General features: G+C 39.2%; 2 protein-coding genes across 6 annotated transcripts in view; one reads left to right on the top strand and one right to left on the bottom strand.

The window, feature by feature from the left end:
- The window catches only part of SAXO2 (stabilizer of axonemal microtubules 2), a 28,942-nt gene extending 20,326 nt beyond the window's left edge, over positions 1-8,616 (bottom strand). The window contains 2 exon segments of the mRNA XM_025390667.1: positions 5,769-5,948; positions 8,564-8,616. Of these exon segments, the coding sequence (XP_025246452.1) occupies positions 5,769-5,948; positions 8,564-8,616 (233 nt within the window).
- Positions 8,617-8,732: 116 nt separating this feature from the next.
- Positions 8,733-27,058, top strand: part of EFL1 (elongation factor like GTPase 1) — a 135,078-nt gene continuing 116,752 nt past the window's right edge. For 2 of the 5 annotated variants that reach the window (XR_003120236.1, XM_025390570.1), the window contains exons 1-4: positions 8,733-8,886; positions 9,698-9,807; positions 10,351-10,418; positions 17,116-17,200. Coding sequence is in view for 3 of the 5 variants with exons in the window: in XM_025390570.1 (XP_025246355.1) it covers positions 9,717-9,807; positions 10,351-10,418; positions 17,116-17,200 (244 nt within the window). In the remaining 2 variants the exon portion in view is untranslated. Of the gene's footprint in view, positions 8,887-8,973; positions 9,366-9,697; positions 9,808-10,350; positions 10,419-17,115; positions 17,201-27,058 lie in introns of those variants that run through there. The other 3 variants (XM_025390571.1, XM_025390574.1, XM_025390572.1) reach the window with 3 other exon arrangements.

The following is a 27,058-nucleotide window of genomic DNA, read 5'->3' as shown; positions in this document are numbered from 1 at the left end:
TCAAGGCTTTTTTTTACTTGGAAAGTCTGAGAAGATATTAAAATCATAATAGTTGATAAACTACTTGAAAGAAGTAAATGAATTTTCATAAGGTCCTATCCAGTGACTAAATATCTTGAGAAAAGTAAATGTATCAAAAAGATCTCAGTTAATTGGATCTTCAGTAAACAATATCCTCAAGTAATTGATTTTTTTCTAACCTGGAAGGAAATTTCAGGTAAAATTTACTAAACCTGAAAAGTTTAAAAAATATGTTCCCCCTGAGTCCACTTTGTCAAAGTCCTTATTCATCCTACTTAAAGTCTCCAGCAAATTATTTTGGCATACTTTCTTCTTTTTGAATTCATGCTGTTTTCTCGCTTATTGTTAAATGATTAGTAACTCTGGTCTTTAGACATAAATCACATTCAGATTATAGATATAAATGTTCCTCATCTTTGGATCTCCCAGAATTCCTTGTCATGGATGGATGCCAGCTGGTAATGCAGCCAACCTGGGTGCTATATAACATTATGTTACAGAAGTAGTACTGCAGACACTGAGGTAAAAACTGAGGAATGGAGAAGAACACAAACTTAGACTGATCAGACCGCCTACGTCCTAATCCTGGCTCTGTCATTTACTAGCTGCAGGACCTTGGATAACTTCATTAACCTGTTTATGCCCCAGTTTCTTTATATATAATATGGCACAATAATATCTTCTATCTCACAGAGTTGTTTTTAAGGATATACACACACACTTTTAAGACTGCTTGGTACATAGTAAGATCAATATGGTAGCCACTACTGTTACTACCCCAAGACTTCATGGATTGCTTTTTTCTTCTGGACTCTATTGGCACATCATTCATTTTGTGATTAAACTATCTTGTATTAATCAATATTTGTTGCATATGTCTGGAAGTTCTCCAAAGAACCCAAACCCCTCACTGAATTCTTCTATTTACAACATAACTTCTTAGACTAATTAACTGTTTTCTCACCACTTCCAATCCATTTCACTCTGGTTTCCAGGATTGCCACTTCCCTAATACAGCTCTAAGGTTCACCATGTCTTCCATGTGATTAAATTCATCGAACATTTTTAATCCTCATCTTACTTGACCTCTCCAGTAGTAACTGACATTATTGTCCACACTGTCTGTTTCTAGGAAACTTGCTCTTCCTGACTTCCTTATTATTTCTTGCCAGTCTCCTATGCAACTTCATCTACCTTTACTCGGTCATTAAATACATGTTAGCATTCCTCAAGACTTGGACCTACCTACACATACTTCTTTTCATCCACTGTTCACTCCTGAGGATAACTCTTCTACTCCCACAGCTTTGATTACTACCTAGATTGAAATAACCCTCAAATTTACATCTCAGCTTAGACCTCTTCTCTGAGCTCCATACCGGCATCTATGATGGTCTTTTGGATATTCAGTGGCAACTCAAAACTTCATATGTCCCAAATCAACTCATTATTTCCCCTTAATAAATGTGGTCCTTTTTGCTTGTTCTCTATTTAAGTGAATGCTATCACCATCGCTTCAGACACATAGTCAGAAATCTAGGACTCGCCCTTCATACTTCAATTCTCTCCCCTATCTAGTCCATCGTCAACTACTGTCAATTTTGCCTCATAAATCTCTCTCAAATCTAACCACTTTTCTCCACATCTGCCACTACTATAATATGCAAAGTTTTTGCAACAGCTCATTTGAATCACTTCAATAACTTTCCAAACTCATTTACCCACATCCACTCTAGTTCTCCCTCCAATCTTTTCTCCACATGGCACCTGAGTAATTCTTTCCCCTGTAAATCTGATCAGGTCATTCTTGCCCTTATCTCCCTGGCCTCTTCCTTAACTTCCTTCCTCCCCAACTCTACCCTCTACCAAAAAAACAAAGCAGAAAAATTTTCATGGCTTCTTATTACTGTAAGGACATAGACGACACTGAACATGGCTTAAAGGCTCTGCCTGGTCTCCTTCACTAGCCTCAGCTCTCACCACGCTTCCTCTTGCTTTCTCTGCTCCAGCTGGCCCTCTTTGATACTTTTCTCCCTTCCATGCTCCTTCCTGCTACATGTTACTCTCTCTCTCTCTCTCTCTCTCTGCTTGGAATGCATTTCCTTCCTCCTCTTAATCCAGCTAATTTAATATCCTTCAGGTTTTGACTTATTTTTATTTCCCTGATAAAGTCAAACTCTTGTTCTGGATGTCAAGGTACCTGTGCCTATCCTTCATAGATCTTATCACTGTTGCAATTTTAGACTTATTTTGAGTAATGTTTTTGATTACCATCTCTAATAGGTTGCAACATCTGTCAGCACAGAGATCATGACTGCTTTTGATCACCACTGTATCCCAGGTGTCTAGTATAGTACTTGATGCTTAACAAATGCTTAATAATTTTTTATTTAATGAATGAAGAGTAGTAGAAATCACATACCTCTGCCTCCCAAGACATGTCAGTTGTTCTTTGCTCTTCCCAAATACTAACTAGAGGGGAATAGGCTAAAATGCAGTCAGGAAGTGAGAGAATCAGGAAGGGAAAAGCAAAGCAAAAGCTTAGAACTCTCAGTTTCTCTGGTTAGACTAGTTAAGTGTTAGAAAGTATACCTCCAAACCCAAAACCGCTTTCTATGTAGTAGCAGAGGGTGAATGCAGTCTTATTCATCTGATATATCCTGAAACATTTGATGTGTCTAGAATCCTACTCCTTCAGGGCAGGCTTCCTGCCAACTCTGGCAGTCATCTAAGTGAGCTACAACAGTACTGCTATAAAGGATCCAAAATCGTGTACAAGTTCAGACACCTCTTTACACAGTCACTTCCTGTACTATACAAAGGTACAGAATGCTTCTTTGTTTGCACAGATAAATCCACTTCCTACTGCATAGTCAACACAGTCAACATGAGGGAGTCAAGCAAGAGTTTCAAGCTTCTAGATTATGACTCTTAGAAATACTGCTAGTTTCCCAGTGAAAATATAAAGAAAAGATCCAATGTCGTACTAAGTGAAGAGATGACAATTTAAGAAATGAGTATTTTAGTTTTATTAGTATATTTGGACCTTTGGGACATTTCTTGCTTTTTTTTTTATAATTATTAAAGCTTATTTGAATAAGTCAACTGGGGAAATTCAGAATTGAAAAGCAATTGCCTTTTAAAAGAAAGATATGGCAGGTTAAATTTTCCCAATTTCTACATTTAGAACTGGTTAAAAGCAAAATCTTTGTTCAATAAACACAAATATTGTAAAATTTATTTCAAATCTCTAATATGAACCATTATGGCATCAAGAAAGAAACATTAATAAAGTGAAGAAAAAAGAGCAACCATTCCCATTTAATCAGTCTCAACCAGTTATTGAATATCCTCATCTCACTTATTATAATCTATAATTATCTTAGTTATTTATCTGATATTTTCATATCTGGACTTTCCCACAACACTATAAACAACAGTAAAGCAAAGACCGTCTCTGTTTTATGTTCCATGTTATCCTCAGTGAGCAGTCCAGTTCCTGACCTACTGCACTGAATCAGTGGCAACAGAATCACTAGCAATGCCGGTTAAAAATGCAGTTTCCTGAGACCCACTCTATTATCTACTGGCTCTTTTAGATGGAGACCTGGAATCTGCAATTGTAACACTTCTAGATGGCACTACTGCATACCAAAATCTGAGGACTAAGTAAAATCTTCCATCTGTGGAAGAGCCATACACCTACACAAGTAACTAGAGTCACCAAAGTATTATTACTGCAGGGAATGCCTGAAGTGTTAAAAATAGAAATATTAGACTAAAAGTTTGAAAGTTTAAAGTATAATAATAATTTTAAAAATAAATAAATAAATAAAAAAGAAAGTTTGTATCTTTGCTATGTAAGAATGAGCTGCATCTGAAATGAAAATGGCTAACACCAAAATCTAAAGCTGTTAGAGCATTTTAAAAACTCTAAATTATAGAAATATGATGTACAAGTCACTAGGAAGCAGGAACTTCAACTTGTGAAAGGAAGATAAATCTTGGGGCTCCAAAATCACTAAGCTAAGGGGAAAAGTGAAGCTGGGAACTGCTTAGGGCAAACCTGTCTCCCATTATCTTCAAAGTCACCCCTCTGCTCACTGAGATAAATGTGTATCTGATTGCTTCCTTTGGAGAAGCTCATCAGAAACTCAAAAGAATGCAACCATTTGTCTCTTATCTACCTATGACCTGCAAGCTCACTCCCAGCTTCGAGTTGTCCCGCCTTTCCAGAACGAACCAATATTCATCTTACATACATGTTGATTGACGTGTGTCTCCCTAAAACGTATAAAACCAAACTGTGCTCTGACCACCTTCGGCACATATTATTGGGACCTCCTGAGGCTGTGTCACCAGCACGCACCCTCAATCTTGGCAAAATGAACTTTCTAAATTAACTGAGACCTACTTCAGATATTTGGGGTTCATAAACTTATTGACATTTTTATACTTAACACCAAGATCGTACCTTGAATATAGTATATACATTAAGAGTTTAAATAAAATAATGAGTAAATATAATACATAATCTAGCTAACTGACAAAAATACAGAGAGATCAAAAAAGGTCAGTCCAAATGAAAAGTATAGGCTTAAGATTTGTGTTCATCACTCACTGAACAAATATTGGGTACCTACTATGTGCTAGTAGGCATTGTTATTAGTTTTCTAAAAATAGAATGCTGAGATAACAAAAGACTTAGTTCCTGCTTTCATGAAACACTGAAACCAATCTAATGATAAATAACAGGAAGGTGCTTTGGGAGCTTACATAGAAGAATTTTACCTAATCTGAAAACTGGATGAAGTGTCAGAGAAGGCTTATTCAAGTGATAATTTAGTTGAGATCTACAGATTGAATGAGCATTAGCTAAGAGAGGGAAGGAAAATTGCAGGTAGGGAAAATAGTATCTTGGAAGACTCTGAGATAAGGGAAACCTGGCACTTTCAAGGAAATGAAAAATGGCCCATGGGATGGAGCATAAAAGTGAAAAGGGCACTACAGTGAAAATGAATTAGAGAATTAAGTAGTAAGCAAACCATGCCTCTACATGGTTTTGATAAGGATTCTGGTTTGTGTTAAACACAATGGGAAAGTTTAAGGGTATTTTAAGCAAAGAAGTGATAGGGTTTGGTTTCCATTTTAAAATCATTTGGGCAGGCTGAAGTATTGAAAACAGATCAAACTGCAAAAACCAGAGTAGATTCAGATATTATTATAACCTCTAGGTTAAGCTTGTCCAACCTGCAGCCTATGGGCTGCATGCGGCCCAGGACGGCTTTGAATGAGGTCCAACATAAATTCATAAACTTCCTTAAAACATTATGAGATTTTCCTGTGATTTTTTTTTTTTTTTAGCTCATCAGCTGTGGTTGGTGTTATTGTATTTTACGTGTGGCCCAAGACAATTTTTCTGCCAATGTGGCCCAGTGAAGCCAAAAGATAAGATACCCTGGTCTAGGTGGTGGTAACAGTGGAAAGTAGATAAATATGAGATATTTTAGGAAGTTAAAAAAAAAATAGAACTTTTTATATCCCTTTTTTCTTCTCACACTTTGTCAACCTAACTTAATTCGTATTTTTCTGTTTTTTTTTTCAAGTTGTGACTTAACTAGTCTGTTGCCTATTAAATTGGTTCAACTTAAATCAAGTAAACAGTAATTTAAATAGCTAGAAAACTTTATTGACACCAGAAGAGTTGGGAGAAAAATAAGTAAAGCAAATAGTTACTAAATATTTACTTAAATGTAGTTATTCCTTCCATTTTACCACAGCATGCTTGAATTTCTTGCTTGGGTTTAAGACTCTGAGCTGGAAGAACATTGTCATACATAGGATATTTTTCCAAATATTCAGTTGTAGGGCAAAACACCCCAGAATTTTCATAAATCCTTGTGATTCCATGTGGACAATGATGTCGCCTGTGCAAAAAATCAATGGAAAGATTAACCTCAAAAAACATTTTGTGTTGTAATTGCATTTTAATCAGAGACCTCCAATAAACTCACAGTTTCTAAATTCTAGAGCTTTACTGAAAAACCAAAAACTGGGCTGGGTGCAGCGGCTCACGCCTGTAATCCCAGCACTTTGGGAGGCTGAGGCGGGCAGATCACAAAGTCAGGAGATCGAGATCATCCTGACTGACAGGGTGAAACCCTGTCTCTACTAAAAATACAAAAAAAATTAGCCGGGCTTGGTGGCAGGTGTCTCTAGTCCCAGCTACTCAGGAGGCTGAGACAGGGGAATGGGGTGAACCTGGGAGGTGGAGCTTGCAGTGAGCCAAGATCGTGCCACTGCACTCCAGCCTGGGCGACCCAGCAAGACTCTGTCTCAAAAAAAACAAACACAAAAACAAAAAAAAACCCAAAAACTGTTTCCTCTGTAATGATGTTTACAACAACAATCTATAAATAATGGTCTATCCCTATGTGGTGGAAGCACAGCAATTAAGTGTCTCATAACAATTTAGTGTCTTGTTACACTATAGAAGCTGAAAAACTAATAGGGAATTTCCCAGGCTCTTGCAGAAAGGTTCCACATAGAAATTAGGTTTCACCTGCTACATGTATTCACATGATACTTTGACTCAGAACAGAGCTACATAAGGAGAGAGTCAAGGCACAACATTTTTTTTTGCTTGCATGAACGTAATAGAGGCAACAAGAGATTGGAGTTAGAAGTTGTTAGGTGGCATCTTGATTTGCAAGCTGGTTTCCTAACTTGGCAGCTTCTTGACCATGGAAGAGACGAGTGATTCTGGAGTCTACAGCTCTGTTGCAATTTTCTGATTATGGCAGAGGCAGTGGCCTCTTGTCAGTCCTGTTCTGTGGTAAAATTTTTGGAAGTTTTTCCTGGAAGCTTATTTTGAAAATGATTTCTTAAGTTCTTCCAAGTGAACTCTCTCTATATATATATAAACACGCCTTAATAAATTCCTTTTTGCCTAAACTAATGAAAGGAGGTTATGTTATCCATAACTAAGAACCTTGACCAATATATCATATAAGCTAATAGTATACAGTTATTTAAGAGAATGAGGGTGACCTTTATGCATGGTCACTGGAAGATGCTGAGATTGTAAATAGTAAAAAACTGGATTGTAGAATAGTATGCTCAGAATATTCTCTTTTTAAAAAAATAAAATAAAATCGATGCAGGCCAGGCGCAGTGGCTCATGCCTGTAATCCCAGCACTTTGAGAGGCCGAGGCAGGTGGATCATGAGGTCAGGAGATCTACTAAAAATACAAAAATTAACTGGGTGTGGTGGCATGAGCCTGTAATCCCAGCTACTCGAGAGGCTGAGGCAGAAGAATTGCTTGAACCCGGGAAGCGGAGACTGCAGTGAGCTGAGATTACACCACTGCACTGCAGCCTGGCGACGGAGTGAGACTCTGTCTCAAAAAAAAAAAAAAAAAAATCAATGCACATGTAAAACAAGTCTTAAAGAACATTTGTTATCTGTGGAAGATAGAATTATGAAAGTGTTTTATAATATAGATATTTTACAATATTATGGATTTTTATGACACCTCTTGTGTATTTATTGCATTATCAAAAAATAAAAATAAAACCCTTAAAAAACAAAACAACCACAACCAAAAACAAAGAAAAAGTAAAATCACACCATTCCAAGGGTAGCCCTCAACATAATGAAGACTGAATTTCCTAACAGTTGAATGAGAAAGGAACTTGCGTTGAATGTAAATTAGGAAAAAAGTAAAAATTGTCTCCTGCACACCAGTCTGCAGATTCATACACCCAAAGTTAATTTGTTGATATTTTAATCTACTTCTAATTGCGAACTGTGTTTATTATGAGACTATCAAAAAAACTGCTTTCCATCAACATGCAGGTGTTTTCTTTGAAGGGGATTACAAATACGAAGGGATTGACACTTTCATATTTACTTAGCAAATAATGATCTAATCCCTGGGTCAACAGTGAAGCTGAGGAAGGAGAAGACTGTGTTTCTAGGTGATGGAAGGTTGTTAGGCAAGACTCAGTTGGATTCTAGGTTTCAGGGTGGGGACTACTATACTGCCTTTTCAGTCAGGCGGATCCCAAAGAACGGGACGGGAATGCGAATATGGTCTGGCTGGGAGGACAGAAAGCAGATGAAAGAAAGTGTGATATGGGTTGCAGACTCAGGGCCTTGAGCACTGTTCTTTCTCATCTTTGTGGTGAGGGATGACGGGGTGGAAATGCATTCTCCCAGTCGGATCACATCCCACTACTCACCAGTCTTATATCCCGTCGCTGCTTCACATATATTATTTACCCGGCCTGGGTGGCATTTTACTTTGCATCCTTGATTGGGAGTCTCAGGGGCTACGAAGAAACGTTTTACCCCCAGGTAGCCGGCGGGTGCGGAGCGAGTATTCGTGGAACGGGATAAGTGGGGATGTCGCTGCGTCCTCGTCCCCTTGATCGGCGGGGGACGGCCATTCTCAGGGTTCCCGAGGAGCCAGCTCCGCGCACCTAGGCCCTAGGTCGGCTCCCAAGCCCCGGCCCGCCACTACACCAGCCATTTCTTACCCGCAGGTACAAATCTGACACAGACACCAGCTCCTCATGCTCTTGGCTGCCATGCCTTCCTCCACCTTGCCTCAGCACTTGCGGCTTCTCCACTCCCACAACGCCCGCCGTAGTCAAGGCAACAGAGGAATGCCTGGTGACAGACCCGGCGCCGGCTTCCGGTGGCGTCAGAGACACGCGGGTGAAAGGTCGAGCGTCAGCCGGCCCCGCCCCCTGGCGCGCGGGCGTGCGGAACCCGCAGAGATCTTTGCGTTTCGGAAGCTCTTGGTGTGGCTGGCTGCGACCCGAGAGGAGAAGCTGGGCTGGTGGGGCTGCTGCCGCCGGTGAGTGCGGGCTCGCGCTGGGGACTTGCATCCTCCTCGGCCAGCCTCTGGGCGGTGCTTGGAGGACTGCGCTCGCTGCGGCTCTGAGGCGGGAACGGGGCCTGGGGCCGAGCCCTGGCTGGGAGCGGTGGTCCCCGGAGTGTCGCTTCCAGTCTGGGGCCGGGGCGGTGGCCTGTCTGTGTGGACCAGCGATTCTCAAAGAGAACGAATCCGGGACCCTACCGAAATGAAGGGCATGTAGTGTAGAGGTTTTTCCTTTTTGTTTAGAAAGGAATGAAAGACCGGCAGTGCACCTGCTTGGATAATAAGCACGTGACCCAAAACTTTGTTCGGGCTCCGTGGGCAGGGATAAAGCTGGGTATTCGACCTCCCGCGAGGACTAGCGAGAATGTCAGGATGAGGGACTTGGGGGAAGACTGAAGAGAGAAAGGGAGCATCTTCTTCAGCATCTTCTCTCCCTCCTGCATGCAACCCTTCCTGTACGTGGTCATTGGCCTGGAGAAGTTTACCAGAGTACTCCTCCACCGGCAGGGTTACTGGTGTCACTGCGCACCCAGCCGCCTCGAGCTGCGTGATTCATCGCAGCCTTCGGATCCGGAAGGATAAGCAAACTCCTTAAGTGTAATCGTGCTAGGATATTGACTTTGGTGCTCGAACGGGACTTAGGCCTAGGTGGTGTGTCTCATCAATAAACATTCACTGGGTTCTTAGTTTAAGGGGTTTGAGAAGCCTTGCCACCTCCTAGCGTTTATTATTTTTTTTCTTCTGCCCCGACCTTTAGCCTCTGGGCTAATAATTACTTAATTTTTAGTCACAGGAAATAAGTAACCATGGTGCTCAACAGTTTGGATAAGATGATTCATCTCCAGAAAAACACTGCCAACATCAGGAATATTTGTGTTTTGGCTCACGTTGACCATGGTAAGAATCCTTTTTAAGTGCTTGTTTTGATAAATAAGGGAGGTGTGTCTCTGTATGTCTCAGTGGAGTGAAGCTGTGGGCAGTTGAGAGTGGTGTTTGCTAAGAAGCAAGTCTTTCCTTTAAAAGTTTTCTGTGATGTTGGGGAAGCCTGCCTTGCTATAAAGCGTTTGAAATGAACACAGTTACCTAGTGAGTAGCATTCTTCTTTATAGTATGTCATGTTGTTTTTTAAACCAGAACTTGAATTTTTTGTTTTTGAAATGGCTTTAAGTTGCTTCACAACTTTTCAGATGAGGGTGATTAGATCCACAGGGTTGGAGATAAGATTACAGCATTATAGAGTGCTAGCATCTATGTCCTTCCTGATGATATTCTGTTCAAAAGTCTAATAAATCTCTTTTGTCTTTTGTTACCTAGCATAGGTAAATTGAAAATCTTTACTAAACTAATTCTTCTGACCAGATTTAAAATCTATAGGTATGATCCATGACCCCTTTTAAGAAAGACATGGATTTGAATTGATGTCCCTATTTTATTTAACAGGAAAAACTACTCTGACTGACTGTCTTATATCTAGCAATGGAATCATCTCCAGCCGCCTAGCAGGCAAGGTATGTTCTTATTTTATAAATACTTGTCGCATTTCAGTCAACAATGTAATGAACCATTTCCTGTGTTCTTTAGCGATCCAAAAGGGTATAAAACATTGTTCTTGCATCTAAAAGCTGCCAATCCATTTTGCAAGATTAAATTGCTGATGAGAAAATAGTTACTTCTATATTGCTTTGTATTGCTTTATATTAATATTTTATAAGTGCAAAAGTGAGTTTTTGCAACAAGCAAATGATACACAATTTTGGAAGATTTCACAGTGAAAGAGATTCCTTGTAGGTGAATAAGTTGCGTGGTTTGAGGAGAAGACAGAAAAACTACCAGGTGGTCAGGAATAACACAGATAAAGGCTAACTTGTGTGTTGTGCTTTATTTGAGTGGAGCATTTGCCTATAGGCTAGTGACAGAGAAAACATACTGGCAGGGAGAATAGATTATAGAAGACCTTAAAAGATAACCTAAGTATCAAAGGAAAGCTGCTTGTGCCTGAGGATTGTGATGAAAATAGTGGGTTTTTGATTTTTGTTTTTGAGACAGGATCTCTTTCTGTTGCCCAGGCTAGAGTGCAGTGGTGTGATCATGCACGGCTCACTGCAGCCTCGCCCTCTTGGGCTCAGGTGATCCTCCCACCTCCTCCTCTTGGGTACCTGGGACTACAGGTGCACACAAACACACATGGCTAATTTTTTGTAGAGACAGGATTTTGCCATGTTCCCCAGGCTGATCTTGAACTCCTGGGCTCAAGCAGTCCTCCTGCCTTGACTTCCCAAAGTGCTAGAATTACAGGTGTGAGCCACCACACCTAGCCTGAAAATAGTGTTTGAGGAAATAAAATTAAAGAGATCTTTATTTGTAGCTATGAGTTTTAAGGGCTTGGAATAATTTACTTGCCAGTAGAAAAATAAAGATGTATTCGTTTCCATAATGAATTTAGGATATGATCAATAGGGTTTATCAGGTGACAGAGAACAAAGAGAAGAGGAGATGGAGAAATAAAATTGAATCCACAGAGTAGACCCAGTAGAGTTGAAGGTCGATTTGGGAATTGATGTGTGGGTTGGGAGGGAAGCTGGCCCAAGATACTATCTAGAGGAGGCTGAAAAAACTAGGTTGAGTGAAATAATGAAATACTTATATTTTCCCCACTTGAGAATTTAGAGAAGGTACAATAACTCTAAAATAAGTAGATGAAAGGAAATAGTAAAGCATAAATTAATGAAATAGTAAATAGACATTTTATAGAAAGGATCAATGAAGCCAGAAGTTTGTTTTTGGAAAAAAGTAACCCAGCTAACAAAGAGTGAACCCTAATGTAAACTATGGGCTTTAATTAATCATAATGCATCAATATTGGTTCATCAGTTGTAACAAGTGTATCACACCATATACTAATACAAGATAGATATAATAGGGGAAACTGTGTGGGTGGAAGGAGAGAGTATGTGGGAACCTTCAGTCGATTTTTCTGTAAACTTAAAGTTGCTCTAAAAATATAATGTTATTAATTGAAACAGTTACTAGCAATATAGATAATTTTTGATTATCTTGACTAGGAAACGTTTTTGTTTTGTTTTTCATTGACATTGTTGAGGAACATTTGACACTTTTGACCTGTTAATGTTCCTAGTGTGGCTCACTGTATTTTGGACATATACAAAGCATAGTATATATAAATAAATATTTTTGAATGAATGACTTTAAAGAAGAGTAATACAACTGACAAAATACCAGCAAGATGATCAGGAAGAAAAGAGAGGGGGCAGATATAAGTGATACCAGGAAAGAAAAATGCTACAGAAGTTAATAAGGTATTAATAGGATATAATGAACAACTCTGTGCCAGTAAACTTAAAACTTAAAAGTGCTAAACTGGAAAATTGTCTGGAAAACATAACTTACTAAAATGGAGTCAAGAAGAAATAGGAAACTTGAATTATTCTATAGTCGTTTAAGAAATTGATGAAACCCTGTCTCTACTAAAAATACAAAAAATTAGCCAGGCGTGGTGGCGGGCGCCTGTAGTCCCAGCTACTCAGGAGGCTGAGGCAGGAGAATGGTGTGAACCCGGGAGGCGGAGCTTGCAGTGAGCCGGGATTGCGCCACTGCACTCCAGCCTGGGCAACTGAGTGAGACTCCATCTCAAAAAAAAAAAAAAAAAAAGAAATTGAATTGGTTGGCAAAAATCTTTCCATAAAGAAAAGACCCATATGGTTTAACTCTCTAGTTCTGCCAAACATTCAAGGAATAATTTCAGTCCTACTGAAACCATTTCAAAATATAGCAGAGAAAAACCCAACAATTGGCAGTATTCTCCAGATCATATGAAGATAGCGTAACTTTGATACCAAAAGTCTGTTAAGGATAATACAAGACAGGAGAATTATATACCAACCTTATGATTATGGATGCAAAAATTATAATCCTATTAAGAAACAGAATTCAGCATAGTATAAAAAGATGATTATTCATATCCAAATTGAGTTTGTCCCAAGGAATTCAAGATTGGTTTAACATGTAATTTCACTATATTAATAGATTAAAGGAAGAAAATCATGATCATTTCAACAGATAATAAAGACATGTAGTAAAATTCAACATCTATTGTGATAAAACCTCTTTGCAACGTAGTTACAGAAGAGAGCTTCTGTAATCTGATGTGGGATATTTATAAAAAACCTAGAATGAAGATTGAGCTCAATGATGAAGTGTTAAAAAGCTTTTCCATTCATAGCCAGGAATAAGGGAAGAATGGCCATCACACCCTTCTGCTCATTGTGTTATAACTTCTCCTTTACGTTGTACTGGAGGTTCTAGTTGCAGTGATAAAGCTGGAAAGAAAAATAAAAAGTGTGAATTTTGGAAAGGAAGAAAACAAAAATGTAGATAAATTGCTAGCATATTAGTAACAATTTGGCAGGTTTCAGGATGTGAAAACCGTTGAAAAGAAGTATACATGAGCAATAAATAGATCAATATTTAAATTATCTATTTAAAAACATAAACCATTTAAATAGCATAATAAATGTACCTGTGCTGGGCATGGTGGCTCGTGCCTATAATCCAAGCTACTTAGGAAACTGAGGTAGGACAATTGCATGAAACCAGGAGTTTGAGGCTGCAGTGAGCTGTGACAGCAACTGCACTCCAGCCTGGTGGATAGCACAAGACCCTATCTCTTAAAAAGTAACAAAACAACAACACCTACGAGATATTGGAGAAAACTTAAATAAATGGAAGGATATGCCGTATGTATGTATTGGCTGACTCAGTATTTTTTAAATGACATTTAAAAAATATTGATCTATAGATTCAGGAATTCCAGTAAAAATTCCAACAGATATTTAAAAATTTCAACTTGATATGCTGATTTTAAAATATATACAGAAGAGCAAATAAACCAATTAATAGCTGGGACATGGCTAAAGAAGAGTAGGGTATGGAAATACGTCTTACCCACTGGCAAGACTTACTGTGAATGTATTGATGTGTTGTAACCTGTGGCCTGGAATTGACTGAGGCATGAAATTGACTGGATGGCTCAGAATAGTAAGCCTAGAATAGTAGGCTGGAATTTCAGATCTGTGGGAAAAAGATGAACCTTTCGGCCAGGCGCGGTGACTCACGCCTGTAATTCCAGCACTTTGGAAGGCCGAGGCAGGCAGATCACCAGGTCAGAGGATAGAGACCATCCTGGCTAACACGGTGAAACCCCGTCTCTACTAAAAATATAAAAAAATTAGCCGGGCATGGTGGTGCGTGCCTGTAGTCCCAGCTACTCGGGAGGCTGAGGCAGGAGAATGGCATGAACCTGGGAGGCAGAGCTTGCAGTGAGCTGAGGTGTGCCACTGCACTCCAGCCTGGGCGACAGAGCGAGACTCCATCTCAAAAAAAAAAAAAAAAAAAAAAAAAAAAGATGAACCTTTCAAAGGGTTCTTGGGCAATTGGTTATCCATGTGGGAAAAAAAAATTGGACCTCTACTTCACACACAAATCAATTGCATGGTTAAGATATTTTTATTTAAAAGCAAAACTATAAAGCTTTTAGAAAGTAATATGGGCTAATATTTTTATGACTTTAAAGGAAGATTTCTTAAGACAAAAATGTGCAAACTTTTTTATAAAAGGTTAGTAAACTACTTAAAATTAGAACATACTTATCAAATATGCCAGAAAGAAATGGAAAAAACAAGCCTGGTAACTGTGAAAAATATTAATAACACAGATGTAATTGACAAAGGACTATAATTCAGAGACTATAAATAACTCTTATCCAAAACAAAATAAATCTGTATTACAACCAGTAGAAAGGTGGACAAAAGCCTTGTATAGGCAGTTCACAGAAAAGGAATGTTAAATGGCCAATACAAGAAACTTGTAAAAGGATACTTAATCCCATTAATAATAGGAGAAATGTAAATTAAAACCATGAGATGCTATTTATCACCCATCTTAAAAAATAAAGTCCAGCAATATCAGCTGTTGAGGTTATGAATCAAAAAAAGTAATATTCCACTGTGGATCAGTCCAACTATTTGGAAAATAATTCGGAAATATCAAGTTAGGTTTAGGATGTACAGATTTAATAACTCAGAAATTCTACTGGTAGGGAGTGTACAAGAGACTCACAACTGTTCATATCAGCTCAGTAATAGTTACAGAAAACTGGAATCCGTCTCCATGTCCACCGGTAATACAATGGATGAATGGGTGTGGTAGATTTGTGAGGTGGAGTCCTACAGTAATAAAAATGAATGAATTACATCAATATGGGTGAATCTCAGGAAAACAATATCGAGCAGAGAAAAAGTGGCAGTATAATAGAATGAGCGTGAGTCTTATAGAAGGCTTAAAACTTGCCACTCTACATGATGTATTGCTTAGGGACACACTCATTTTTAAAAATTATAAAGAAAATAAGGAAATGATCAAGATAAAATTCAGGATAGTGGTTGCCTATAAGCCAGGAGGAGCACAGGGTACTTCAAAAGTAACAAACTTTTTTTTTTCCTTTTGAAATGGGATGGTGCATACATAGGGGTTCATTGTGTTGTTATTTATGTATTACACATGTTTCATACCAACCCAGTGCTTAAAACCATACATTATAGAAGACTGATAAGGGACTGAAACTTTTTGAAGGACTGAGAGGTTGGAGAGGTGAAGGGAAACCAGCAATGGGATCTAAGGAGAGATGGAGGTAAATTAAGATATTTCAGACTCTTGAAAGAATTTCACATATGCATGTAACACACATGCACACAAAGGGTGACTGTTACGCTGCACTGGAATCAAGAAAAGTGAGGATTGACAATTATTACTGTGTTTGGCCAGAGGTCATTGATAGCTTTTAGGGCTTTGATTTTGCCAGAGCTGCGGAAATGGAAGCCTTTCTGAAAATTTCAGAATTAATGTGGATGAATACATGTGGCAGTTCATATCAACAGATAATTCTCAGTGCTTTTGAATGAAAGAAAGGAGTAAATAGAAAGGTTAAAAATTTTTCAAAAGTTTGACAGTGGAGAGAATGAGGTAGGATAAGGGAAAATCATTCTGGAGAAAGGAGGAGGAAGTTAGTCTGGTGCTTAGGGCTGAGGAATTGGAAAGGGATGGAATCTTATTTAAACAAAACCACTGTCAATACTGATGCACTGCAAAGTCTAGAGAATGAGATGTAGATCCTCATTGGTGGATATTACGGTGTTATGAAAGTCATCAACGAAATGGTCATACTACAAATATTTTCTACTGTATTCTTTTTTAAAAAAAGATGTATTCAAAATCTATTAATTTGGGAAAGGAATAAAGACTTCTCTTGCCTCTAGAGACCTCTGTTTCAGTCTCTGCTCAGAATTTGTCAAACAGCTTGTAAATAGGAAAAGAATGGCTATGTTCTTGATATTTAGAAAGAATTCTCCCAAATGTTGCTGTCTGTAAGCTGTTCTTGACCTGCCCCATCATTCATTGCTGATACTTGGATGAGCAACACTCTGGGGAGAGTATGCAGTATTTGAATACATTTATGAGTTCCTAGTGGTAATGTTTTTCAATTTGTCATGTTCCCTTCCCCTCAATCAACTTCACTTCTCCAGACCCCCATCATCTTAAAAAAAAAAAAAAAAAAAAAAGAGAGGGCTAGGGTGTGGTGGCTCATGCCCGCAATGCCAGCACTTTTGGAGGCCGAGGTGGGTGGATCACCTGAGGTCAGGGACTCAAGACCAGCCTGGCCAACGTGGCGAAACCCCGTCTCTACTAAAAACACAAAAATTAGCCAGGCATGTTAGCACATGCCTGTAATCTCAGCTATTTGGGAGGCTGAGGCAAGAGAATCATTTGAACCTGGGAAGCAGAGTTTGCAGTGAACTGAGATTGTGCCACTGCATTCCATCCTGGGCAAAAGAATAAGACTCTGTCTCAAAAAAAAAAAAAAAAAAAATAGACTCTATGTAGTTTAAAATTTAAGTATTGGTGGGCATGGTGGTTCACACCTGTAATCTCAGCACTTTGGGAGGCCAAAGTGGGAGGATCACTTGAGGCTAGGAGTTCAAGACTAGCGTGGGCAACATAGCGAGACCCTGTCTGTGCAAAAATAAATAAAAATAAAAATTTAAATATTTAAAACAAAAATCTAAATTAGCAAATTTTAATGTTACATTTTAATTCTTTGGAAAGTGAAGATGCATATGTTGCATTTTCCAGTTAAGGTACATGGACAGCAGAGAAGATGAACAGATCCGAGGGATCACTATGAAATCCAGTGCCATTTCACTACATTATGCAACAGGTAAATCAATCTGTTTTACAGAAACACAGCTTTGCATCTTTCATGTCCTCCTCTCTCTTTCTGAATTAATTGCATGCCTCAGTTTCTTTGCTTATATTCTACATATTTTATTCTGGCCTTTCCACATGATCTGTTGTCAGAGTCAGGCTGTCCAGGCTTGGAAGCAAATGGAAACCTCTGACTGGCTTGAGGGCAGAAGAACTGGCAGTTCACACTGGCCCCCTCCACCAGGTGCTTGTATGGATTTCTTCACAAGGAAAGTCAGGAGCCCTAGGACTTTAGCTGGTTCAGCCCTACTATTCTGCCTCATGGCCTAGCCTGCATGTTAGATTTGGAGTCTTATTTACTTAAAAGTAGACTGGCATGATCAGGACTAGCTTGCTATCCTCAAATGAGGATGCTACTTTGATAGTAACACTTCTAGGAACTTATCTGACAGAAATAGTCATGTCAGTGTGTGAGATACATGTCACTGATATTCACTAAAATGTTTATATTCATGAAAAAAATACCAACAACCTGAATGTCAGTAGGAGAATGGTTAAATAAACTGATACATCCAAGCTGTGAAATACTGTGCAGCTGTTAAACTTACTGTTTAATATATATGCCATTGTATAGGGAAGAATGGTATGTTAAGGGACAGAAAACAAATTGCAGACTATTTTTGTAAGATATGAATGTGTTTGGGTAATAAAAATATATATGCGGATAAAGGTGTCTGGAAGGATACTTACCAAACCCTTAACAGTAGCTCTCTGCAGGGGCTAGATTATGGCGAAACTTGCACTTTTCAAAATATTTATTTTGAAATTTTTACACAATTTCAAAATTTGTATTTGAAAATTTTACACAAAATGTATATTTTTGTAATTAGAAGAAAATAATAAAGATAAATTTTATTTCCCTAATGGACTTACCTGTGGTTCATCCTTCACAAGTATCATATCTTTGGCACTGCCGCCAAAAGATGTACTCTGTGGGGCATGGCTTGTGCCAAACCCGTTTTGAAGGTCTTAGGCACATGAATTCTCAATGTTTAATGTTTAACGTTTCATTTTTTTTAAACCACTTCTCACATTTTAAAGGGTATGTTCTCATCCTGTGATCCAGAGAATGGGGTCGAGGGTCTATTGATTTATCTCATTTTATAGACTTCAAGAGATTTGTAGGCTACCTTTTCCCTTACTCAGACTATTAGTCTGTTTTTATTTGAAGATTTCTCGGGTGTCAATTTTAGTTCTGCTCTATACTTTGTCTCTAGTCCCCCTCTCCTGACCCCTTTAACCACTTTGTTAAGGTTTAATTTATATACCATAAAATTCACCCACTCCAATTCACATTTGTCTTCCTGGTGTAGTATTGTAGGAGAATTTGCTATAGCACCCTGGGAATTGAATGGTCTGACCTCTATTTTGTTGAGCTCTGTGACCTGGACCTTGGCTGCTCATAGATCAGATTGTTTTAGGTACACTTTCTTTTTTTTTTTTGAGACAGAGTCTTGCTCTGTCACCCAGGCTGGAGTGCAGTGGCGCGATCTCGGCTCACTGCAGCCTCTGCCTCCTGGGTTCCATAGATTCTCCTGCCTCAACCTCCTGGGAAGTTAGGATTGCAGATGCATGCCAGCATGCCTGGCTAATTTTTGTATTTTTAGTAGAGATGGGGTTTCACCATGTTGGCCAGGCTGGTCTTGAACTCCTGACCTCAGGTAATCTGCCCGCCTGGGCCTCCCAAAGGACTGGGGTTATAGGCGTAGCCACTGCGCCCAGCCGGGTATGCTTTCTTGATTGCATAGACCAGAGACTTAAGCTAGCTTGGGTTGGGGTGGGATAGATTATTGAAAGCATATGTGTGAAATGATATTGGAAATAATATCCATGAAAATTGAAAAACAGGAGTCTTATTGGAGTGGTGTCTCATAAAAATTGGAGCCAGATTTTGATTATGGATCCAAGATAGCTCTAGAGACCACATCAGTAAAAGTTTATGGATCCTTCCTCTGGAACTCCACTGTTGTCCTTGGATTTGAGTGTCTGTTTGTATCTCCACTATTATCCTGTGTGTCTTTTCTCTGTCTCATAGCTTTTGCCTACTGTCGTGTCTTCATCTTTGTGCATTCACTTTGCCCTGACTTCTTACCCTATTATCCTGTCTGTTTTCACCATATTTCTGTTGCCTACTGCTTCGATCTCTTGTGTTTCTAAACACACAGTCTTAAGAACAGGATGCGGCTCTGCTTATCTTTTCATGCCAACCCATCACAGAGGTTGCAGCTGTGGATTGGCTGCCCTTAGTTGGTTAGTCATCTCCTAGTCCAATCAGTGGTGATTGGAGTGGAGTCACAAAGTGTCAAATATGTTTCTTGTGAGCATGGGATGACTTCCTAGAAAGGAATTTGGACTGAGCAGTCAACACACTTGACAATTCAGAGCCTTATGGGGATAGAAGTTAGGAATGTTGACTGGGACATATCCTCTCAGATCACCTGAGAGATGAGATATCTTAGTACTGATTCTCCAGAATGGGGCATTTCCTGCTATGAAGGTGGGACAGCCTGAAGGGGAACCTAGATGGGAGAAAAAGAGAAACCTGATGGTTGAAGAAACTCCACAGGTGACTTTTATTTATACCATGCCTTCCCCTTCTTCTCACCCACTTTGAATGCCCTCTTATGCAAATTAAGCCCTTTCTCTGGTTCTGACTCTTAGTTTACTAAGCTTTCAAAAGTATTTTCAAATCTTTATTTGGGTTGAAATATAGGGTCTTATTCTAGTTTAAAGTAAACAGATAAATCATGCATGTTATAGAAGTGGTATTGAAAACCATCAAGGTCATACACTATCTTAGCATTTTCCAGGAACCTAATTCTTCTTTGAGAAAATGGAGCCTCTATTATCTTTACGTTTGTGACCAAAATTTGCTACAAATGTTGGGATCATATTATTAAATGTTATTTGCCTGTTTCTTACCTCTCTTTGTGTCCCACCCACAAGAATACCATACATTTATCTTGTCATCTCAAGAGTTAGGAAGTATTCCTAACAATACACGTTCTGTAAAATATCCTAAGGGGATGTAATGCCTTTGAATCCTTTAGCCTAGAATCCAGATACATAAGACAGAAATAGATTCACATGGGTTAAATAATATGAAATTCATCAAAAGGAATACTGCTGTCATTTCTACTGTATAACCATTTTTTATATCTGAGCAAATATTGCTGTTCCTGAACTTTTGAATTTTTTATCTAATTCATCTTTTAAAATATTTTAGATAAATGTAAAAGTTTATGTACATATGTGCATATTATATATGTTGCATATATAGTATATATGTATGTATATTTCAATTTATTTATTTATATATATATTTCAAATGTTTTGTAGAGATGGGATCTTGCTATGTTGCCCAGACTGGTCTCAACCTCCTGGGTCAAGCCTTCTATCTGTTTCCTAAAGTTTTGGGATTACAATTGTGAGCCACCACACCTGGCCCAAGTTTATATTTACTATAGAAAATTTAGTGTGTGTTATAGAATATACAGTAAAACACAAAAATGAAATAAAAATCACTCTCAGTTCACCACCAGTTATTTTATAATTTCAATTTTTATATTTAATGCAAGTTATATGCGTGTGCACACGCTGTGAGGTAAATATCTAACTTTATTCCCTCCCCCCAATAGCTTACTTATTCTAATACCTGTCAGATGTGATTATTAAGTACAATATTATTAGTTCCTGACATGTTGTTGACACCTCTGCACAAGTGAGGCAGTTTGGGTGGGGCTCTTAAGGACTAGAGAGTGAATTATGCCCACCCATGGAATACCTCCCCCGATTCCTGGGGTAAGGGCCAGTATCATTCAACTCCAGTTGATTGATTGATACACAGTGGGAATTTTTTTTTTTTTTTTTTTTTTAAGAAAAGTTGGCATCAGGATGTTTGGCAAAATCTTCCAAATATCAAAATGCTGCCAACTTATTTAAAAATTGTAAAACACCTTGTGGAACACACTGCAGTGGGCTTTAGCTTATAAACTTTTAGTGTGTAACCTTAGCATATAGTCTAGTTATTAGCCTGGGTCAGTGGTACACTTGGGATTCACCAAGAGTCAGCCATATGCAGTGAGGATGTCCTCCAAACGTGGAGACCAAGGATACAGCAGCCTTCTGCAAAGAGGTCCATATGCAAGTTGATCACTTTGTAAATACCTCTGTTAGGGTTAGTGGTTGTGGGCAGATGGAGGATTTATGCATGTGTTGATTTCAGCTCTGTGGCTCTCTGGTTTTATACTCCAAAGACCAGGCCATGGAGACACTGACTCATGCCATCTAGTTACAGACAAGGCCAGCTTGTACCAGAAAGTCATCTCTTTCATTCAGAGGCAGTAGCTTCCCTTTCCTTCTGGCTGTGTGAATGTTTACCCATGGTCCTAACTTGCCTTATTCTTTCTAGAGTGAGGCTGGGAGGGAAGAGTTTCATTACCCCTCATTTGACGGAAGGGTAGATTTTGTTCTCATCAGACAATGAATGCTTTGCTTTGTGAAGCATTCAGTTGATGCCAGGCCTAAGAAACTAGGTACACGATAGTTCACTTCTGAGCTAGGTGTCTTATATGCCTGATTTTGTTTCATCTTTACAGCAACTCTGTGATGGGTATTACTCTTACTTTACACATGTGCAAAAATGGAGTTCAGAGAGGTGAAGATACTTTCCCAAGGACAGAGTAATTTCTAGCATGTGGTAGTAGTCCTAGAACCAACATTTCCAGCCTATTCACTTGGACCATTAGTCTCTTAGAAGTTAGGCCACAAATAATTTCTCCTGAGGCTTAAGTATCTCCTTTCCACCAGGGATTGCTATGGACATCTTGTGGCCAGCACTACCTACGTCCCTGTGGTCTTCAGTCATTGCCCACGATGTGGGCCACATGATCTGGCCTCTCTTGTAGTCTCTTCCCCATGTTTCTCTGTGATTCTGACACCCTCTTTCAATCTCCTATTATTCCCTTCCTTACCAAAACTTACTCTAAAAACATTCCAAGGTAAATAAACATCCCTGCATCCTCAATGTCTTTTTATTGATGTTTCCTCCTTCTGCCTGGCTGTCTTCTGATGGCATTGCCTACTGTGTACCTTTTTCAAGTGAATGCTACTCGTCCGTTCATGTTCCATGAATCTCTGGGTTAGGATACGGGATTGCTATTCTTTTTGTTCCCAGATCTGATGACAAAAGTTAATTCTTCTACCCTTGTTTTCAAACTTCTCCTTTCAAGACTCAGACCATCCGGTTATTCACCTTTCCAATCATTGTCAGCTCCTGGTAATGGTTCCTGTTCATTAATGACTTTGGCACCTGGCCTCATGAATCTTCTAAGATGGCTTTTACCATCCCTGAAAATGACTTCTTCAGCATCTTATCCTCTCAACAACATTGATTCTCCACTTCACCTACCCATTGTCATGACTGCTTTCTGGATTTTAGCATCACCTTGAGCTATCCATCTTCGACATTTCAAACTTAAATACTTCCTTCTCTACAGTCTTTGATTCTCCCAGCTCTTTCTTTCACCTGACTAATGAGGTACCCATTCTTTGACTTCATAATATTCTCTAGTTTTTTGACTCCCAACAGCCTCTTTCTTCATTCACTTCCTGCCTCGTACAGCCCAGATTTGTCATTTCACTGACAGTCTTGCCAGCGTCTTCAGTCTCTTTGGTTCTTGACCTTCTGTCATATTTTTCCCAACAAAACTTGAACTCTTAATAAAGCTAACTCTCTACACTTCTTTGTCCTTGTATTTGGACTAGGTTCTCAAGTGGTCCTCCAAACTGCTGGCAGACTTTCCATCTGTCCCTGTTGGGTCTTGCTCATTCTTCCCAACAGCTATTTTGAATCTTCTGGTCTCTTTCAGCCTATCTGTCATCCCCTCCTCCACAATCTCAGCAGACATTCTTACCTTCTATTTCTCAGAAAAGGAAAGAATTCTCACCTGCTTGCCACTGTATCTTAAAGCGTAATGGTATGGGCATTTTTTGCTTGCCTCCTGTCACTGGCAAAAACCTGTGCTCTGGACTTAACGATCTTTTCTTCAGTATCTTCCACCTCTCTGTACTGGCTTGTATCTATCAGCTTTTAAGCATGCTCAAGTCTTTATTGTCTTAAAAAATACATAAATCCTTTCAGCCCCACATTCCTCTGCATGTTCTCTCTCTTCCCCCCTTCTTAGTCAAAGTTATACTACAATTAGTCTCTCAATTACTCTGATAATGAGACCTGCACCTTATAGTAATGACGTGCATTAGCAGTGTGAAATTGATCGTTGATCTATGACCCTCTCCCCAGGGTGATGCTAGGCATAGAGAGATTATAAGAAGTAAACATCAACCTTTTTTTAACTCCAGGGTTTCTTATTCTGGTTCTTACACCCTTCCAAGCAAAACTGCCAATGATCAAAGGAGTCAAGACAATGTGGATGTATTAGATTTACTGTCTATGCAGCAGGCCTTCAAAGGTGGAGAAGTTCTCAGTAATGTCAGAGTTCAGGGTGTGGCCACAGTACTGGGTGGCAGATGTGGACTGGCATCATACTGAGAAAAACCAAAAGTGGGTGAAGCAAAATGTAATCAGAAGTGGTCTGTATGTGGTCTAGTTTCATGTTGGAGGAAGGTCTGGAGAGGCCTTCAGGTTGGGTTTGTGCAGCAAAAGAAAACTTAATCAGTTTGCTATTCATAGTTGTTTCTAGATAATTTTTCCCTCTTTCTTTTCTAACCCATGTCACTTTTTTTTTTTGTTTTTTTTTTTTTGTTTTAAGATTAAGAGTCTTGTTCTGTCACCCAGGCTGGAGTGCAGTGGTGATCATAGGTGACTGCAGCCCAGACTCCTAGCCTGAAGCAGTCGTCCTGCCTCAGCATCACGAGTACCAAGGACTACAGGCATGTACCACCATGCCTGGCTAATTTTTAAAAATTTTTTGTAGAGATGATGGTCTCACCATGTTGTCCAGGCTGGTCTTGGCTCAAGTGAGCCTCCTGTTTTGGCCTCCCAAAGCACTGGGATTATAGGTGTGAGCCACTGTGCCTGACCCCATCTCAGTTTTGACACATACCATCAGAGTCAACCACCCTTCACCTCTCCTTGTGGCAGGCTTCTCATAAAGATAGTTACCCTGTTACCTGTGTCAGCTTTACAATTGTGCTTTACAATTCTGTCAAATAATAAGCCGTATTAGTTGATTTATAACTTATAATGTTATATATTGACTTAAAATATAAAAGGATAGTAGTGATTTAAGATATAAAAGGAAACCAGGTGCAGTGGCTCATGTCTGTAATCCCAGCACTTTGGGAGACTGAGGCAGAAGGATCACTTAAGGACAGGAGTTTGAGACTTGCCACGGCAACACAGTGAGACCCCATCTCTACAAAAAATAAAATTAAAATTACCCTTGTGTGCCTGCAGTCCCTGCTACTCTGGAGGCTGAGGCAGGAGGATTGCTTGAGCCCAGGAGTTTGAGGCTGCAGTGAGCTGTGATTGTGCCACTGCATCCAGCCTGAATGTTATAGTGAGACCCTATCTCTTAAAAAAAATAAAAAATAAAAAATAAAAAGTAGTATTTCCTGAGGAGGGAGACTTGTGGTTACTTTATAGTTGGGGTACAATTTATGTATATAATTGTTATAAGTTCATACATAAGGAATTTAGGAACATATCTTCAGGTAACTCAGGTTCTGCCTGTATTTCTGTTATTTTTGTTGTCAGGCAAAGTATTCTACCAATACACTGAAACAAAAGACACTTTCAGGAGGTTCAGATCTTCATCCATAACTTCAGTTTTTCTTTTTTATTTTACGACAAGTTTTCTCTCATCAGCTTTCTATGTATGTGTTAGTGAACATTTCCACATTTCCAATCTTTTGGAAGTCGAACGCTAAATTCCTTATATGAAGTTTTACTGAATACAGAGGTGTTTTGGCAGGTACTAGTGACAAATGTGCACCTTCTGTGAGACGATTATCCATGGCACTTTAAAACCATGGGCAAGGGAGGAATTCTTTTCCCGTAACTCCCTATTAGCAGCAGAAATTGTCTGGAAGATATCTCCCATAATTAACTTTGGTTCTTCCAACTTTTTTTTCAGCCCCCTGGAACATGAAAAGATTGGATTGTTGCTTGACTGATTATATCTGTGCCTTGAAATGAAGCGGTTTAGTTTGGAATGCCTGGGAAGTAAAGCAGCAGAAGTTTCTGTCCCTGAATGCTATTACAGGGATTAATTCAACACATAGCTTCAGAACTTTGTTACAAATTGGAAAGATCATTTAGCATGTAAAAAATTTTGTCTCCTGAAAAGTATTATGCGTTCTCTACTTTTAAGATAATTTCGACTAGCAATAGTAATATCTAGCATGATAAACCCTGTAACTGTTTTTATATTTTTTTTAAATTTGATCACACACACACAAAAGTGGTAAGTGACATTTTTTAAAGATACATAATGTAGCTGAAGTCACAGCAGAAGAGCTGTGCTTGTGGACTTTTTTTCTCTAATGGATATGGGACTTCTTTCTCCAACCTTTGAAAATTTAGGTTAAAGTTGTTTGCAAAGGGTTAAGATGAAAAAGGCATTGAAAGAGGAATTGGGAGGCCTGACTCAGAGCTGAGCCAAGCCTTTGTCAGCTGTGTAACTGACCATGGCATTTCCTCTTTCTCACCGTTAAATATATTTGAGAAACTCCAGGTTAAATAGAGTTGGACAGACTTCTGTCACAGGGCTTCTCTGAACCTTTAATATGTATGTGTGATGTGAGCTCCAAGGCCGGCTGTATTTCTCAGCTGTATTATTTGATCAGACACTTATTTTTTAGGATGTAGATTTTCAGACAGAAACACTTGGTATATCTCTAGCTTTTCAGTTCCTCTGTAGATCTGAACTTGCCCTTCCTGAATGAATTTCAAAGAATCTGGAAATGGATACATAATTAGAGGAGCATAGATAGGTAGATAGGTGTTCATTTTTCTGAGTATTCCCTAAAAGGTCTAACTCCAATAAAAGGTAAGAGCACTGTTATATAGGAAGCCTGAAATTTCTGTACGAGTGCATTTTTAGACTCTGTAAAGGACTTGACTGGAGACCCAGTCTCTGAAACTTGTTTATCAGGTCCAGGTCGTATCACAAAGGGTGGGAAAGTGCTTGAAGTTCTCCCACTCTCAAGTCTGGAGTTCAGCCGAATGAACAGGCTAGTGTGGTTTCCCCACTTGCAAAGTTTGAAGGCATCTAAGACCCGAGAAATGACTAAGATCATTCGATAGCCCGGGGTGTATTTCTGGCTTGCTTCTTTTGGGACCTTGGGTCAGTCTCTTACCTTTTGAGGGCATTAGCATGTTTTTCTATGAAATAAAGGCTTAGGCTGAGAAGATGCTGAGTGATTCTAAGAATCTCACAACTTTAATTTTATATACTAGGACCCTAGACCACCACTAGACATGCTCCTTTTTTTCTGGTGTACTTGGTTGAGACCATGGTACTTATTGAAAATGTTGGCTAGGAAAACTGGTGTGAGATCTGACAGTGAAAGGCTCAATTGAGGTCCAGTGGACCATTGTTCCAGGGCTCTGATTATTTGACTTCTTGGATTTTCATTGGAGATCTCCGTGGTCTTCTCTGGTTGGAGCCTTCTCTGGTGGTTTCAGCAGAGCAATGGTTCCTCATAAAACAGTTTGCATGAAAAGACCAGGAGGCAGTGGGGAGGAGTGATTCTGAAGAAGACAGTCTGTTGCTAACTGATGGCAGTCTTTCCCACTGAGCCACAGTACACTTGGGAATGCTTCACCCAGTGTTTTAGGAATTCATTA

Source organism: Theropithecus gelada, chromosome 7a (genome assembly GCF_003255815.1).
Source record: "Theropithecus gelada isolate Dixy chromosome 7a, Tgel_1.0, whole genome shotgun sequence".
NCBI classification, from domain to species: Eukaryota; Metazoa; Chordata; class Mammalia; order Primates; family Cercopithecidae; genus Theropithecus; species Theropithecus gelada.
Note: the sequence above shows the minus strand (reverse complement) of the source record. Positions and strands in the feature narration are given on the sequence as shown.